At 32.6% G+C, this 19,559-nt stretch overlaps 1 protein-coding gene across 1 annotated transcript; it reads left to right on the top strand.

Annotated features, from left to right (window-relative positions):
- The first annotated feature begins 18,335 nt into the window (after positions 1-18,335).
- On the top strand, positions 18,336-18,973 carry LOC114719517 (early nodulin-55-2-like). Its single transcript, XM_028905023.1, has 2 exons — positions 18,336-18,516; positions 18,633-18,973. The coding sequence occupies exons 1-2, from the start codon at positions 18,336-18,338 to the stop codon at positions 18,971-18,973; spliced, it is 522 nt and encodes a 173-aa protein (XP_028760856.1).
- Positions 18,974-19,559: the final 586 nt, after the last annotated feature.

Raw genomic sequence — 19,559 nt, 5'->3', positions numbered from 1 at the left:
GTTGGGCTAAGAAAACTATGTGAATTCTATGATGTTATGTGAAATTATGTAATATATTGATGAATTTTATTATAATGTTGTAATGAATTTTGTACAAGGTTGGCTTATATCTATGTATATATGATGTGCCTTAATGTTGAGAATATTGATCATGGAATGCTTGATTTGTATGGCACATAGAAAAAGGAAGAAAAATTCAAGGAATCATGAATTAGGGGATAAAAATGCCCTAAACTGTGACAATCCTGTATCACATAAAATAATGAGCAAATGATCAAATCTAGACCTGATATTTTAGAGTCTTATAGATATCATTTTTAGCTTTAAATCAAGTAATAGATCATTAAATTTGGAGCTTTTTGCTAAGAATTATGTCCTTCCAAAATTGAGCTAAAATACTAAAAATTCAAAAATTGACTGTATGAACAGTACAACTTGTCAAATTTTCTAGCTCTGTTTCAGATGGTTATGAGGCTAATGAGTATTTTTCTTTTAAAGAACTCATGATAAGCTTCAAATAGAAATCAGAATCACTTCATTTTGATTTTTCCACATTTAGTTATAAAATTTTTAAATCAACCCAAAATGCTGTGAATAGTGAATAGTAAACCAAATTGAAAAGTTCATATTCATATATTTTCCATACTTAAGGCTTGTGTATTGATTCTAAAGGATTCTAATTGCTATATAATAAGGTAATAAAAGAGGTGTGACATGATCTAACATTTAATGCAACAGATAATCGAATAAAGCTTAACAATTATACAGAGAAACTTACCATTTATCTGATGGCTTATCAAAAATCTTGTTTATTGTAACATCCAGACTTTTAGGCCTAGAAGTTTCAAAAATAGCCTAAATTAAATAGGTTACCAGACCCCTGTGAGCAGAAGTCCCAAAAATGAGAAAGGAAGTCAAAGCAGTTTCAGGGACTAAACTGCAAAATAAAAGTTTTTCAGGGGCTTCAGTATAATCTAGGTCAGAGGCTCCAGTAAAGTCTCGAAGGCCCAAAAAGAGAAAAGAGGCTAGATACAGGCCAATGGGTAAGTTAAAACCTCAAAGAGATGGTTCTATGAGGTTAGGCTTAAGCAGGGGTAAAACCGTAAATTCAAAAAGTTATGACCAACAAGGGCAAAAATGGAAGAGTGTACAGAAAATTCTAAGAAAATCCTAGAAAATGGGAAATAATATTCTAAGACTCTTCTATAAAGAGAAAAGATGAAAATACCCCTGAGGCAACTTAAATGGAATTTATGAGGTTGTGACCGGTAAAAAGTATACCGTTTGAGGTAATTATTTGAAATAGCAAGAGACCTCAAAAGTGTATACAAAAATGAGGTTAAATAGTTGAAAGGTTGTACTAATTTATAAAATTAGTCCCGCAACCAAAAGGCCAGTAGAGTGGCTTTAAGAAATTAAAGAGCCGGTTTTGCCGATAAAAGGTATTTTAGTAAATGAATTTATGCAAGGCTTAAAGGAAGTGTTATGGGCTAAGAAAATTCATAGATACTCTCTAGAATTAAAGAGAATTTATGGATCTGACAAAAATAATTACAGAGGCCAGAGCACTGTAATTAGAGAAAAGAAATTAAACCCGGAGTAAAAGTGCACCGATAAAGTATTAATCAGAGTCTTGCACTTTACTTGGGCCACAAGTTGCCACTTGTCAAGCCTTTAATGGATGGTAATTAAAGCTTTCCAAGTGTCAAGCTACCAATGGAGAGGATCTTGACTTTGGAATTTAATTACATTATGATTTAAGTTAATTAAGAGAGAGGATTAAGATTAAGTAGGCTAATGACACTTGGCATAACATTAATGATGGTTGGTGGGATATTTTGTACACATTAATGAGCTTCTTCTCCCCCTAATTGCTGATGGAATTTCGTCCAAGTGAGAGGAAGAGGGAAAAGAGAGGGTTTTGAAGGAGAACCAAGGAAAAGCTATCAACTTTGGTCATCAATCAAGGATTCAAGGTGAGATCTTGGTTCTAGATGTGTTCTTGTCTTGTTTTCCTTCTCTTTTAAGGTTGAAAAATCTGTCTTCTCTCCCTTTTGATGGCTGGTCGAAATGGTTGATGAGTGGGGAAGGGAGTTTGGTTGTTAGATCTTGCTAGAACACCTCAAAGTATGGTAGATCCAAGTGGATCTATGTGAAAATTGGAAGAATTACGTGCTGATTTGATGGCTTTTTCGAATTAGTTACTGTTCATATCTGGTTCTGAAATTTGGCATGCTTAAAGTACACTCTGTGAGCTTTAAATCCATGGGTAGAACACTTCATTTGGATATGTGTACGATTTATGGTGATTTTTCAAAGTTAGGGTTTGAAATCTGGAAACAGTGTTAAGCTTTTGGAAGGGTGTCGAGTTCCGTACAATTCTGGTACTGTTAGGCATAGAATTGGTTCCTGAAACTATTTTTCATTTAAATTTAACTTAATAATATTTCAGTGAGACTTGGAAGCACTCAATTTGGATTTTTATAGATTTAATTATGAATTTTCAAAGTTGAGCAAAAATTCTGGAGTTTCTGCGTGAACAGTACCCGCGAACCAAAATTTCTAGATTTGATATTCTTAAATCTAAAGCCATCTAAAGTGGTCCTAATTGATAGGAAATAGATCATAAGGATGGGAAATGATGAGATTTATGTTAGAAAAGTTAGAACGAAAACCCTAAGACTAGGAGAAAGGGTTGAGGTTCAAGAAAGCTAGTCTTGAACTTTATGTAATCTCTTAGTCCTAATGGGTTGTGTGACCAATGTGATTATGTTTAGGATCTTGGAACATCTAAGAGGATGTTTGATAATGTTGAGCGAAAGCTACCATGGTTGGAAAGTCAAGGGAGTCAAAGGAAAAGTAAGAGGAAAGCTTGAGGTGCAAGGTAGTGAACTTACCCTTTATGTGCTTGATATGGTATGCTTATGTGTTGGTTTGTATTTGTTGTTTGAATGATGTTGTGACATGATGATTGTTGCTGGAAATGCTGTTTTTAATATGTTCCCATGGCCATGCATTTTTATACCAAGCATAAAGCATGATGGCATGTCACTAGTTAATTTAAGTTTATGAAAAACTACATACCATACACTAGCATCCATCTTGTGCATGTATGTGGTAATGTTTGCTACTGAGATTCCCTCAAATCTCACCCCCTCCCTAACCAACCATTTAGGTCAAATCAATGATGGGCACTAAGGGCATGAGAAGCAAGGAGAAGAAGTGGAGAATTATTAATGCTAATGATTGATATTATTATTCAATGTATAATTCTCCTATGTTGTAAGTTATGTTATGAATGCCATCAATTCAATGTATGTGCTTAGGATGTTTATGGCATGAATGAAAGTATATAAGCATGAATGGGAAAAAGTAAGCCCATGTTAGGTATGCCAAAAAAATAAAAAGAATTAAAGTAAAGAGATATTAAGGGATAAAACGTAGGTCCTGAAGCAGTTAATTTCAAGCTTCAGTTCGACCTATCATATGAATGAGTTAAGCTACGGAATTTGGTACACTTATAATGCATATCCCAAGCTTTAAAATGAGTGGTAAATCACATCATTTGGATGTGTATACAATGAGATATGAATTTTCGAAGTTAAGGCACAGAATCTGGAAAGTCCAGATTTTACCAAATGAATAGTAATTTTAATCCAATAAACTGTATGTTTTCAATGAGGATGAGTTCAGTTGAATATTTTTCCCTTAAAGAGCATTGAAAGAGCTTTCCGTAGAATTTTGGAACACCTCCATACGATTTTTCTAGAATTTGTTATGATTTTTCAAAGTTGGACCTGTAATCTGAAAACTGGACAGTGAACAGTAATTTTCCGAAAATTAACATCCAAATTGAAATTTTTAAGCTTAAGACCATCCAAAGTGGTCTGGAATGGTTCTAAATGAATGCTAAGGTATTATATAAGTAAGGTGTGACATTTATCAATCAAATAATTGATAAATACTTAATAATAGCACTATTAAAAGAATTTTAGCCATTTATCCAATACATGATCGATAAATGCATTTATCCATAAGGTTATCCAAAAATGCATTTATCCATAATGTTGTCCAAAACGCATTTATCCATAAGGTTATCCAAAAACGCATTTATCCATAACGTTATCCAAAACGCATTTATCTAACAGGTTATTGATAAAATCTTAGTAGTACCTAAATTCAAAGAAACTTAGTCATTTATCTAATACATGATCGAAGACTCTTTTTATCCATAAAGTTATCGATAAACACTCATTAGTAAAGATATCCAAAGAAGTTTAACTATTTACTTTGTCATTATCAAAACCTTAAATCTAATAAAAATGGCTCCAAAAATGAGCCTTAGACATAGAGGGAATTATGTAAGTTCTCATATAGGAAAGGAATAAAATAATAGGATTAAAAATCACATGTTAATAGGTGGCATAACACTTGGCAAGTTTGTAAGCCTTATAGCCCATGATTTGTACACTTGGAAGAAGGCTTAAATGAATGGTTAGATCATGAGCCAAATACCTACTGCAATTTTGATCAACTTCAAGGGTAAAGGCTTAATTACAAGTTTATAAATACCCCCTCTAAAGCCCACAATTTTGTGCAAGTAAGGACATATAGAGGGGAGGAGGTTTTGCTCTTCAAACAAAGAGAAAGAAGAGAGAAAAGGAAGAGGAGAAAGTGCAAGAAAGCTGGGCCAACTTCAAGCATCCATCCATAGTAAGTTCAAGATTCCATTAAGGTTTTAATTGCCATGCTTTAGGCTTGATTTAGATTTAATTTTGATGGAGTTTAGTGGCTTAGAAATCTATGAAAAGTTGCTGTCCAGTTTGGTTTAGAACATGACATGATTGGATGGAAGTTGAACTAGGGATTAGTGGATAGAAATGAATGGAAAACTTGCATTGGTGCTTGATTTATAGAAAAATTCCAACTCCCTATGGTTGTATGTAGGTCTTGACCTTGAGAGGTTCTTAGGGTTAGAGTTTGATTCATGTCAATTCGATGGTTCTAATGTGTTTTAATGGTAAAATTGTGTAGACAAAAACCAAAGAAAAGTGTTTGGAAGTATTGATATTGAAAATAGAATTTTGAATCCCCTAGACCCTACCTCTCTACCAAGTGGAATTTTATAGGGAGTGATTGGATTTTGATAAATCTAAATGAAAATATGAATTCTATATAAAAAATCATGGAGGGGAGGCATATGACGATACCCATGAGAAAGATAAAGTAATGACCCTAAAATTAAAGGAAAGGGTTAGGGAAAATCAAAAGAGTTTATGTATGAAATTATTTGTAATGTGGAATGCTCTTCTTAAATGCTTGATAGGCAATTGGCATTGGCAAGAGGTGAGTTTCAAGAGCAAAGAAGGAAAACAAAGGTTAAAACTTGAAAGAGATAGCAATAACCTATAACTTGACGTTAACTAGCTTTGTGTGTTGTTTGCTACTTATGTTATGCTATGAGGTGGTTGAGCTAGATATGTTATAATGTATAAAACTCCTTGTATTTGATGCCTTGGAAATATGCATAATTGAGTAATGGAATGGAATAATATGATGACATGCTCTCTTTCCATGGCATGATAATAAAATGATATGTATTAGATGTGTATACTGAACAGAATGATGCATGAGATATGTATTAATATATACCATAACGTACATTACATTGTTAACATTTTGTTGTGGTTCATTGTTACAAAGATTTCTATGAAATCTCACTCCTTCTATATTTAAATTACAACAATTAGGGCTTGACTTATCAAGAGGTAAAGGAACATAAATAGAGTTAGCAAGAAGACTCCCTTGAATAATGATGAAATTATGTACTTGGGACTTATTCTGTATAAATTGTAAATAGCTATGTTGAATGACCAAATGGCTCTATAGTGATGTAAGATATAATTAAGTTATGTTTATATGCCATTATGTTTTAGTTATGATTACATAATTTGAGAAAAGCAAGAATTCCTAAGAAATGACATAGTAAGGGGGTAAAAATGACCTAATAAGGGTCAAATTTGGTAACCACATGAATCTGAATAACTGGTGGAGCTTGGTCATGAATTTTGACAGGCTATTAAATCTCATTTTAAGCTTTAAAATGAGTGATAATTCATTAAAATTAGAGCTTTGTACAAAAAGTTATGCCTATTCAAAATTAAGCATAGATTCTAGAAAATTAGAAAATGATCAAATGAGCAATACCACTTTTGCTTAAAACTAGACTTGAATGGTGAGGTAATAAGACAAGTGATTATTTTTCCTATGTAGACAATTAATAAAGCTTCAAATAGAACTTAGAACCATTGTATTTTGATTTGTTACAATTAGTTATAAATTTTCAAAGGTGGCCAAAATTTTAAGGGTTACTATGAATAGTAACCTGAGAGCAAAGTTTTTGAAAACTTAATTTTCCAATCTAGTGGCCAACAAATATGGTTCCAAATACTTTCATTTAATGCGTTATTGGGGTACAAAAGTAAGGTATTACACATGGTCCTATGGAGGAACTCCAAGATGCTTATACTAATTCTGGACCATATTCAGCAACTTCTTATCCTTATAGACCTCTTAAAGAGGACAAAGAAGTAAATCAACTTCTCCCTCATATATTGGGAAGAACGATAGTGAAGTATGATGCAAGAAGAATTAAAATTGTCAAGAATATAAATGAAGTTTTGAAAAAAAAAAATGTTATAAGCATGTACAACAATAAAAGTATTAACTCTTACGCAAATATCATGATGATATTTCGTGAAGAAGTTAGAGCTAAAAAGAAATAGGAACTGAAAGACACTTGGGTTTGGTCTATAAATGTAGTGATTAAGAATCACTTCAAATCACCCAAGCGTAGAAAGGCTCTTATCAATTTTTGCATAGAACATTTGGATTTTATTTTTTTATGATGTTTCTTATTTTATGATTTTTGTATCAAGAGACATAGTTCTTTGTAATACTTTCAATATTGTGACTTGACTTATATGCAAATTTGTTTGATGTTTTGGCGTTTATTAACATAGCTTTCTTGAGTGGGAGCTTTCATGAGATAAGTCTTCTAAGATTTATTTTTTATTGAAAAGTACTTCTATTTTAAATTCTTAATAGAATCTAATGATGATGCTAGACTTTATGTGATGGGAAGTACAAATATACGCTCCTGATCGTAGACTTATCGTTGTCATTATTTTTCTAGTTAGGAATAATATAAGTACAAGACATTGTATAGTGTACTAATGTTGTATATAATCATTTAAATATCTTTTAATTTGTTGGTTCTCATATGGGGAACAATCTTTTTAATGTGGAATAGCTTTGTCACAACTAAAAATGGCAACAAAAAATATCATAGCTAAACTTAATAATAGTGAAAAACTTAACAAAGACAACTAGAATATTTGGCACTAAAAGGTGCAATAATTTTAGAGGAATAAGAGGCTTTAGAGCCCTTGGCTGTCCTAATGAAAGAACCTAAAGCTGGGAATATAACCCAACATTAAAGAGATCAAGAACTCTTCTAGGCTTAAAAGAAGAAAAATAGTATTGCTAGAATCACTCTTTTGAGCACCATTGCTGACGACCTCATGTGTGAGTTTGAAAAGTTTAATATGGCTCAAGCCATATGGATAGCCTTAAAAGACAAGTTTGGTGGGATATCCACGACTTAGCTTAGAAGGTTAATGATTAAGTTTGATACCTATAAGCTTAAGGCAAACACTCCAATAAAGTAGTACTTGAGGGTGATGTCCAACAGGATAAGGGAACTCAAAGAGGCTGGGTATACCTTGATCGATGAGCAACAAGTTCAAGTCATGATAAGGTTAGTTCCTTCTAGCTGGAAACATATAAAGTTAACCTCACCCATAATAAGAGTATTGTCACATTTAATGATATGGCCAAACATCTTGAATTAGAAGATGAGCACATTGAGGCATACAAGTCCTCTAGCCAAGCCTATTATACTGAGAGTGTAGGTTCTTTTAACTCAAAGCCTAATTTCAAAGAGGCAAGAAGTTTCACAAGAAGGGAAAGAAAGGTGACTCCAAGTTCAAAAAGAACAAGAAGCAGCTCAAGAACAAAGACAAGAAGGGAGGCAAGAAGAAGAAACTTGACTTGAAGAAGGTCAGATGTTATGCCTGCCAAAACAAGGGCTATTTAGCATGGGATTGCACTAAGCGAAATGAAAAGGAAAAGGTATTAATAAATTATGTGAATTCACACGTTTCTTATGTTTTAAGTACTGCTTTTCTAACTGAATCTATTTGTTCTTCTTAGATTCTAAACTAAGGCTCAACAAACCATGTAACATGGGATCGAGGATCCTCTGTATAATACCGTCAGCTGCCACATCTAAGCAAGTAGCTATATATGGGAAATAATGCAAGGATCAAGGTGAAAGGCATTGGCATATGAAAATTAGCTTTATATGCTGGAAAAACATTGGTCCTACATGATGTTCTTTATGCTTGTGACATCTAATGGAATTTAGTTTCTGTTTTATGCCTTCTAGAACATGGTTTTAATGTTAACTTTCACGGCAAGCTTGCAGACATATTTTTTAATTTGACTCTTTGTGGTTCAAATTTTCTTTCAAAAAAGTTCTTCATCATGGATATCATTTGTGATTTTAATACACATGACTATTTCACTACTTCTTCTAGTAGTGTTGATATGAATACTTGGCATGTTACACAAGGACATATAAAGTAAAATAGAATGATTAAACTAGCTAAAGAGGGTTTGTTACATAAAATCACTAATATGAAAATGTCCTTGTATGAGAATTTTCTAGCTAGAAAAGCAACTAGAAGACCTTTCGGTAAGGGAACTAGAACTGAAAATACATTGAAATTAAGACACTGATATATGCTATCCTATGAGCGTGAGGGCAACGCGCGAAGCATGGTATTTTATTGCCTTTATTAATGACTATTCACAATATAGTCATGTCTATTTGATCTCACATAAGTCTGAGACCCTTGAGTGCTTTAGATGATACATAAATGAAATAGAGAATCAAACAAATAATAAAATTAAAGCATTATGAGGTGATCGAGGTCATGAATACTTGTTTGATCAATTCAAAGAGTTTTGTAAAGAAAAAGGAATAACAAGATAACTAACAATTTGTGCCACTGCACAACAAAATGGAGTTGCTAAAAGAAGAAATAGAACTTAGACATGGTTAAATCAATTATGGCTCAAGTGAACTTTCTAATTTCTTTTTGGGTCCAAGAGGAAAGAAATATATCTTTATAAGGTACCCAGAACATTCAAAAGGATATGTTTTCATTAGACAAATTGAAGATAGAACTATTACTAAAGTTGAATCAAGAGATACAACATTTCTTAAAAATGAGTTTCCTGGCAAGGGAGAAGTATATTAGACTATATCTCTTTATGAGATATAGGAACAAGGAGGTACAGAACAAACCAGCAATTCTCAATCATCTCGATACATTAGTATGAGTGGGAGCATGAAAGGGTCAACACAAAGACCAAAACAAAAGAAGAAAGATAAACAACCAACTCCTATAAGAAGAAGTGAAAGGGAAAGTATTCCTGAGAGACGTTTCCCAATTGAAAGTGAAGCACTCATGGTTACTCAAGAGGGAGATGATAAACCATGTTTTGTGTAAGAGGCCTTATTAGGTCATGCTGGTGATGAGTGGAAGAAAGCAATAGAGAGACGAAAAACTATTAGTAACAAATGGGTTTTCAAGATAAAAAGAAAAATAGATAGATTAAATGATAAATATAAGGCTCGGTTAGTAGCAAAAGGGTACACACAATAGGAAGGTCTAGATTACGAGGATACCTTCTCACCTGTTGTTCATTTCTATTCAAGAAGACTTATTCTAGCAATAGTAAACAGCTTCGACTTAGAATTACATCAAATGGATGTAAAAATACTTTTCCTACATGGTAAGTTGGATGAAGAAATCTATATGCAACAGCCTATAGGTTTTTATTAAAAAAGGAATGGAAAGCAAAGTCTGTAAACTGAAAAGATCCATCTACAGACTAAAGCAGTAATCCAGACAGTGGTATTTGAGGTTTCACACAGGCATAACCTCATATGAGTTTAAAATGATTGAAAAAGACCACTATGTCTATATAAATCAGTTTGACATTAACTTCATGATATTATCCTTATATGTAGACGATATGGTGTTGGCTGAAAGTAATCTAAATTCGATAATAGCTATTAAGAAATGGCTATCATTGAACTTTGAAATGAAGGATATGGAAGATACAAAGTATATTTTGAGAGTTAAAATCCAAAAGGATCACTCAAAGAGAATCTTCTCTCTTTCACAAAAGAGTTATATCAAGAAAATTTGTTAGCAGTTCAATATGAAAGATTGCAATCCCTCAGACATCCCAGTTGTTACAGGAGTAACACTAAGTCTTCAAATATGTCCTAAGATAGAGTCTGATAAGAAAAAAAATGCAGAGAGTTCCTTTTGTCAGTTCTATTAGTAGACTAATATATGCTATGATGTGTATAAGACTAGATATGTGTTTTGCAGTTACATTAGTAAGTAGATTTCAGGCTAACCCTTGTGAAGGACATTGGAAAGCAATGAAGAGAATTCTAAGATACTTGAAGGGCATATCAGAGTATGCTTTGTATTACCAGGGAAGCAGTCTATGCCTAGTTGGATACTCTGACGCTGATTTAGTCAGAGATGGTGATGAGGGAAGATCAACTTCTAGTTACACCTTATTGCTGAACAATGGCGCCATATGTTAGAGTAGTAATAAGCATATGTGCATTGCCTTACATCCAATAGAAGCTGAGTTCGTGGCATGTATTGTAGCAGTTCAAGAGGCAATATGGCTTAAAAAGTTTATAAAACACCTTGGATTTGGAAATGAAAGTACAAATTCAGTATTAGTGCACTGTGACAATACCGTAGTTATAGCCTATACTGAAGACCCTAAGTATCATAGTAAGACAAAGCACATAGATATTAAGTACAATTTTGTGAGAGACTACATGGCACAGGTTATCATTGTACAATACATATTAACAAAATGTATAGTTGCTAATCTCTTGACCAAGCCAATATCGAGAGAATTGCACGAAAAACATGTAAAAGTGCTTGGCATACGGAGAATGTAATTACAAGACTTATGTAACATGATATATATTTTAAAGAAATTATTGTTTTATCACTATTCTGTGTCTGCATAATAATATACAATGTCTAGTATGTCATACAGGTTGATAAGATTAGCTCTCTTATACGAGCAACTACCTTTGACACTTAAGGAAAGTGTGCAAGAATAAGACTTATGTGTTCACCAATAAAATGGTAACAAATATTGATATGGTAGAAAAAAAACATAAACTAAAGTTGCCTCAACTAAAATATAAGTGTAGCTAGTTAAGATGACATCCAACAAAAGAACATGTACATGGATCAAATCATGGATACCCACATTCATGGTGCCTATAGCCAAACATGAAATTCTTCATGAATGGACATTATAAGTGATAAGTGGAATGAAGAATTTAGGTTTGGATGCTAGAGTACCTAAACATAAGTCTGTATGGTGTTAATAACAAATTTCAAATTGACATAAAAGTAACATCGTAGCATGCGATTCATACTGCATGTGCTTAACAAATCCACAAATGGGAAGCAAATGACAAGATTCCTGCTTTATTGCTGTGTAAGTCCTTGGAAGGTGTAATACTTCTATTGATATCTTTTGATTTTGACGTTATCATGAAAATATACTTCAATGTCTGCTATTTTAACATATAACCCATGATCATGATAGATGTGATCTAAGATATTATGCTAGGAAAATAGCTAGTGTATACTGAAATGGTATATGGGCAAAAGGAAGATTTCTTGAAATATACACTCATATGCTAGTGTCTAAGACATGACCCTTATGATTTTTTGTTTCATAAGTATGGACACTATGCATATAAAGAAAGCTATCTGAGTCTTATATTTAATCAAGAGAGATTAGATTAACTTTAAGAAAATATAAGTAAATCTAAGACACTCGAGGCATAATTGAAAATAAGCTGCACAAAGAAGTTTGTCTCGTGCTGGTCTCATAAAACAAGATTTTTATTATGAACACCTAAATAAATGTATAAATATCTACGTCATGCCTATGCAGTTTCAACAAGTACTTAGTATGAAAGAAGAAAGAAGAGAGTGATCTATAACAACCAATCCACCAAGTATGAGTGGGGGAAGTTGGACTTAGGGTGGATCAGGCCCAAGCCCCTGAGGTTTGGGGTCAGAATTATAATAAACTAAAAACTAAGTGTTATTACTTATAAAATACCCTTTATCTTTTGGAGGGAATTGTAACACTTCAACTTATAACCCTTTTTCACATCAAATAGAAGCAATTAAAACTACTCATTAAGTCTTTAAGTTGAAAAAATTTAATTTTAAAAATATCCTTTTCAAGTTACTCTTCATTGTAACTGTAAAAATTGCTTCAAATTTAAAAAATTATAATTAAGTCTAAAAAAAATGAAATGAAGTGGTTCTAAGCTCTATTTGAAACTTTTAAAGAGATCTTTAAGAGAAAAATACTTCCATGTTGTGAATCTATCTCGTGTGTGCCCAGTTTCCATGTCAATATGCACTGTTCATATGGTCAATTCTCTAATTTTCAGAAATTTATCTCTAACTTTGGATAGAAAAATAATTTTTTTACATAACTCTAATTTTAATGAATTATCACTCATTTTAAAGCTAAAAATGAGATCTATTTATCTATTAAGTTTCATGATCAAACTACTCTATTTGCTCATAATCACGTGGACTTAATTATTAGCTCATTTTAGGTCAAATTCAACCCTTTTTAAGTGCAAACTTTGAATAATTAAACTGTAGCAAACCTAATGCATGCTTTCACTATATTTCACACCATTTAAACTATTCTTTACTCATGGTACATGTCATCAAGTAGTCTGATCTAACCCATTTATTAGATATTATTTGATATCATTTCATGGGTTATTATGAGCATAATTATGCATATTCGATGTCTATTGCGATTTGTGATCATATGGATGTTTGCCGAATGGCTTTTTTACTCAATCTCATTCAATTGATCAATCCAAATTAAGTGTATAAAATTTCAAGATATATTTCATTTATAAAAAAACGAATCATTTATGTAAATACACACACATTAGAATTGCTATTTATATCAAAATCTGTAATATATTATAAAGTTATTTATAAAAACTTTGTTTATTTATTTAGTTATAACGGGCTGAGGAAAGTCGTATTAATTCTCTTTGGTTTACAAAATTTTGCAAAAAGATATCCAAGGCAAGAGACCATAATAGAGCAATAGATAATCATTTTACATGCATGCTTACTTTGTATGCTTAATTAATAATTAATGGACCAAAAAAATTAAAATCAATGTATAATAAATTGAACATCAGTTCTGCGACTTTTCATTAATTACAAAATTACAAAATTGTATTAAGTGTCCCTTAGAGTTTCTCAAAACCATAAATAATTTCTTCAATGGATTTTAAGACAACATTATTTGGCATTAAATTCTAAGATAATATTCCCTTCGTCCTTTTTTATAAGTAATTTTGGACTAAATCACGTAGATCAAAAAGTTACTTAAAATTCGTTAAAGATAATAAATCTATAGAAATTAAATTTTTTTTTCCAAAATGCCTTTATTTATTGGGGAGAGAGAGTATAAGAAAAAGAATAAAAAAATTATTACAAAAAAATTATGAAAGAGAGAGAATGTGTGATGAAGAGAGATGATGGTTTTGAAAATAAAATAAAAAATATATTGAGTATTAAAATAAATAATTAATAGGGGCAAAATAGAAAATTTGGTGCATAAATTTAAGACAACTTGTAGATGTTGCTTATACTTAAGGACAAGAAGAAGATAGTAGTTGTTGCTTATAAAAAAGAAAAGGGAGTAATAACCTACCATCTATTGAAAGCAAGATTTTAAAATCCTAAAGTTATAAATTGAGAAGAAAAACGTAGTGATTAACCATTGAGAAGGAGAGTTCCATAAAAAGTGGCATAGTTGAAACTAGGATCCATATCAATGGCTGGATCATCTTCATCAATATGGATGATGCTTTTTCTGTGTCTGGTAATATCAAATTGTGAAGCAGACGAGTATTTGGTTGGAGACAGTGAATCATCCTAGTTGCTTCCTCTTCCTCAAGCTGAGTGGCCCAACGAAGGAGCTTCCGCTCACCATTTCAAGATTGGCGATTCTCTTTGTAATCCTCGATATTCATTCATTAACATTTTAATCATTAATTTCCTCATCGTCGCTTCAATCATCATTTAAGATCTTTCTTATGTTTTTTTTGGTTGGTGATAGTATGGAAGTACAATGAAGGATCAGAGTCAGTGCTACAAGTGAATAAGAAACATTATCATAACTGCAACAAGTCTAACCCCATTCAAGATCACAAAAATGGACAGGCCAAGATAGTGTTGAACAAGCCAGGATCATTTTACTTCATAGGTAGCACACAAGATCATTGTGAGCAAAGCTTGAAGCTGCATGTGAGAGTCTTGCTTGGCAATCATGCCATCGGAGATTGTCCTTATTGTATTTCTCCTCCGTCACAAGATCGTTTTTTGTGCTACTTGTCATCATGCTCCGCCACGATTTAAATGCAAATCTTGTCATGTTCCTCCGCAAAAGGATTTTAATCCGCCGAATGATTCTAAGGAAAAAGGATCTAAAGACAAGGGAGGGGTCTAAACAGAAAATGTTTCCACCATATCAAAACCATCACCTAAGGGATCTCAACCTCTAGATGATACCTACTTTTTAATTCAATGAGGATTTACATTTACATAGATCATTGGTTTAGTTTGTCTCAAACTTAAGACAGGCTCTGGTTTATCCTACACCATCACCTAGCTAGCTAGCTAGCTAGGCTTCTTTTGCAGTGTGACCTTTGTAATACCTACTTTTTAACTCAATAAAGATTTACATTTACACAGATCATTGGTTAGTTTGTCTCAAGTTTAAGAGAGGCTCTAATTTGTTTCTTGTTTTGTGACTCTTTTACACGCACATATTGCTAGGGAAAGAAAAAAGAAAGAATAATTAAGGGAAATGTCTGACCAAATTCTACATATACACACAAGGGCACAGCGAGCTTGAGCTAGCAATTTTGACTTGGTCTAACTTTCTTGTTGATCAACTATTTCTATGAATCATATATAAAACAAACTAAAATACTCAATCATTTTTCTTTCAACAAAGATAGAGATGAACCAAAATCCCTGGTTTTAATTTTAAGGATCAAAACCAAAATATAGACAAATTTTACAGACAAAAACTGATATTGACCCCTTTTAAAAGTAAGATTTGTGTCGTTTGGAATCATTAGAAGAATCATAATCCTTGCTCACATTAAAAATCAAAGCCTTTTGGAATCAGAATTTTTATGAATAAAACACAAGCAAAAGAGAAGTTTGGAATTTAATCACCTGGGAACTTGGCTATTGGCTACTTTCGAACATAATATTTACTTGCTTCAATCAATAAGACAGTGGTCTTTATTCATTATGCAGAAGAGTATAAATTATGATGTCCTTATGATGTCTTTATTCATTAATAGTCTGTGTAATTGCTTAGTTTTTCCTCAGTAAATGAGATTTATACTTGACAGGGTTTCAATCTCGCAATATAATTTTTCAACAGTATATCCTGCTCAAGAGCTAGAAGGAATAACACAGACGAAAAGGAAAAAAAAAAAGGAAAAATAGCAACTTCTTTTCAAATCAGTTTCGATGCTCATTGTTGCTATGAAATCTACACAATTCAAATACATTTTCTTAATATTTTCAAATTAGTCAACTAGATCTAATATTAAAAAGTTGAGGTAACATTTTATATCTATCGACAGACACACCCACACTTTGACCGATCGAGTTAGCCTTCGTAGGTAGATACACACTCAATCCTTCACACCTGCAACTGAATGTTGAAAGAGGTGACACATACATCCCTTTCTGGAAACTCATTTACCAACATAGATAATTTCTTCTATCTTATTCATGGGTGGGAGTTGACTGAAGCAACTTCATCCCCTAAAATTTTATCCATGGGCGAATAAACATAATTCATCCTTGTTATGAGAATGGACTTTAAAGGAACCCAAAATTTTTCATAAATTTCATTTTCTGCGCAGCCCAAGTCTTCTTCCTACCCTTAACATCTCTAAACCTCGATAAGTCCAAAACCTCAAATTACCAATAGAGTTTGGATCTAGCAGAATGAGTTAGTACCTTGCAACATGACAGACTAAAATTCAAATTCCCACTAGAAGAGGTGCATGCATTCAGTGCCTGATAATGTCTCAAATAAGATTGTCTTTAATAGGATGATACCTATGGTTAGTTGGAAAAAAAAAAAAAACTCAAATTCCCTTCTCAAATCATACCTTTACCTTCAACTAAACTCGTTAATGTTAAAGAACGGAAATCTATCACGTTGCACATAGCACACACCCAAAGCTATGTTATGAACCTTATAAGGAGACAGCAAAACTAATATATTCACAAGGCTCAAAATCAGATTCAAAGACTACCTGCCACTAAATATATATATTTAAGTGCTTCTACTAGTTATATATTGGAATACATGACAACGAAGTAGAAATCAAGCAATGACAGATTAGGAAACAATAGCAGAAAAAGAAAAGGCAGCAGGGAATAATTCAGAGGGAAGCAGAAAGAAGATAACGACAGAGAGAAGACTTGGACAATTAATTCCGTACCCTCTACCTTAACCCTAGAGGCCATCTTTATACCCAAATATTTTCCCTAAGCCAACTCGAAGCCTATGGCCCATTTGCCTATTAACCCAAGTCCAGATATAAGATAAATTCTGATCATGACATGCTCAAATACATCCAAGAAGTCCAAAATATTGGCCAAGCACAAAGGTAGAAGAATATATCCTTAAACTTTTTTTGGTCTTTGCACTTTGCTGTTATACGACCAACATTGCGATGTTGGGACTCAGCCACAAAAGGTCACCATGTTGTGACTCAAAGTTGCGACTTTTGCTTGTCTCTATCAAAGAACATTGCAATAATGGAATTCAAAATGACAATAATGTTGGCAATTTATATCCACCCTTCTCCCTAATGGGCGATTTTTGCATCCTCAAGTGTCTCTTTTAATCTGTCTTCCTTCATCGAGCTTCAAAAGTTTCCCTGTGTGGACAGAATGGTTTCATTCTTCCTTCATCGAGCTTCAAAAATAGTTCAATTCTTTACATGTATTTTTATTGCTAAAAGAGAAATTTTTTTTTTTATCAAACATATATATAAGCTATTTTATTTATTTGTTTGTTTTGACTGGATTACAATCGAATTAGTCGAATATAACTTAAAAATTAAACTAATCAAATTAAATTTTAGTTTTAAAATTTGATTTATTTTTTTAATGATCAAATTAACTTAATGAAAAATATGTTCTTTTTTATACTCTACGCAAATCTAATAATGAAGGCGCACACAAATTATAATATATATATATATACACATTATTTATTGTCAATAATGAATAGGGTTGCACAAAATTGAACCGTAACTGAATTCCGAATTGAATAGAATTTAATTTGGATTTTTGATTTGATTGTTTAGGTGTTCAATTAGAGATTTGGTTTTATTTTTAAAAATTTTCATGTTCGGTTTCCAGTTCGGTTAGAACTGATTTTTCCTCAGTTCTTCTTCGTTAATTTTCGGTTTGGTTTTATTTCCGTTATTGATATAATTTCAGTTTGGTTGGATTTTGCTTTTGTTTGTTTGTTTTCGCAGACTGGTTCTAGTTGTTTCTGATTTGGTTGCGTCGAACTCTTTATTAGTTTGTTAAGAAAAGCATTATTTCCTTTGGTTAAAAAAAAATGATAGGCCGGGGAAAGTCTAGCTAATTTTCTTTGGTTCACAAAAATTTGTGAAAGGTATCCTAGGCAAGAGAGCGTTATAAAATATCTATGATAGATTAACTAATGATTAATGGACCAAAAAAATTAAAGATGAACGTATCATAAATTGAACATTAGTTATGATTTTTTTTTCATTGATTAATTACAAAGCTATATATCAAGTGTCCCTTAGAGTTTCTGAAAACTAAATAATTTCTTGGGAGGATTTTAAGACAACATCATTTGACGTTAACTTCGTTATAATAATCTATTATTTTTTGAAACAATATTTTGAAATCCTTAAGGCTATAAATTGAGAACAAAAACGTAGTGGTTTACCACTGAGGAGTAGCGCTTCATGAAGGATGCCATAGTTATAACTAAGATACATATCAATGGCTAGATCATCTTTATCAACATGGATGATGCTTCTTTTGTTTCTTGTAATATCAAAGTATGAAGCGAAAGAGTATTTAGTTGGAGACAGTGAATCATCTTGGCTGCTTCCTCTTCCTCAAGCTGAGCGGCTCAACCAATGGGCTTCCACTCACCATTTTAGGATTGGAGATTCTCTTCGTAACCTTAATTTCCTCCCTTACATGTTATTTTTCCGTTTTAGTTATTAATTTCTTAATCACTTGAATATAATTCTCATTTTAGATCTTCCTTCTTTTGTGTTTTTTGGGTGATAGTGTGGAAGTATGATGAAGGATCAGAGTCGGTGCTAGATGTGAAAGAAGAACATTATCATAACTGCATCAAGTCTAATCCCATTCAAAGTTACAATGAGGGACGTGCCAAGATAGTGCTGAATAGGCCAGGATCTTTTTACTTCATAAGTGGTGCACAAGATCATTGTGAGCAAGGATTGAAAATGCATGTCAGAGTCTTATCTGGCAATCAACGATATTATTCTCATCCTTATCCAATACCGTCGTCGTCGCCACCACCGGTGCCACTGCCACCATTTCCATTGCCGTTTCCATTGCCACCACCACCGATATTGTCGCCATCACCACGACGTCTCAACTAGTAGTGGCTCATGCTAAGAGGTCACCCTCACGTAGCTAGACTCTTTCTACAGAGTCATCTTTGTAATAACTACTTTATAAATCAATAAAAATTACTATTTACATAAATCATTTCACTCTACCATCTTAGAAAACCTTTAAATTTGTTTATTATACTATAATAATAGAGACGAGTTGAACTAAGTAATTCAAAGATCAATTATACCCTTTCATAAGTTAGCTGTATGTCCAGCTTGCATTCTGACTCGTTGAGAGGTCCTTATAACGCTGCAGCTGGTATAGAAAGGAGCTTTGGATAGCGATAGGTGATTTGAAAATAAAATGTAGTTCAGCAAAACTCTTTTGTCTTGTTATATAAATAAGTATTATATTGCCTAAATTGATGCGCATGTACTTTGTTCTATTATGGACGTATGCCACCACTCGTTTGGTCTTGCGTTTCTTTTCAAAATGTGTTAGGTTTATTAACAGAGTGTATTTGATTGACATTGAGTCTTGCAAGTCTTTTAAAAATATTTTAGGTTTATTCGCAGTAATAACATGGTCATGTATATATATGTTCATGGGAAAGTTGGACAACTGGATAAA

The sequence above is a fragment of the Neltuma alba genome, unplaced genomic scaffold (assembly GCF_004799145.2).
Source record: "Neltuma alba isolate B1F8T4 unplaced genomic scaffold, ASM479914v2 tig00011920_pilon, whole genome shotgun sequence".
NCBI lineage: Eukaryota > Viridiplantae > Streptophyta > Magnoliopsida > Fabales > Fabaceae > Neltuma > Neltuma alba.
Note: the sequence above shows the minus strand (reverse complement) of the source record. Positions and strands in the feature narration are given on the sequence as shown.

Coding starts and splice junctions, on each gene's coding strand:
- LOC114719517 (XM_028905023.1), top strand. CDS start 18,336: ATGGCTAGATCATCTTTATCAACATGGATGATGCTTCTTTTGTTTCTT. Junction 18,517..18,632: donor TAGGATTGGAGATTCTCTTC/GTAACCTTAATT, acceptor TTTGGGTGATAG/TGTGGAAGTATGATGAAGGA.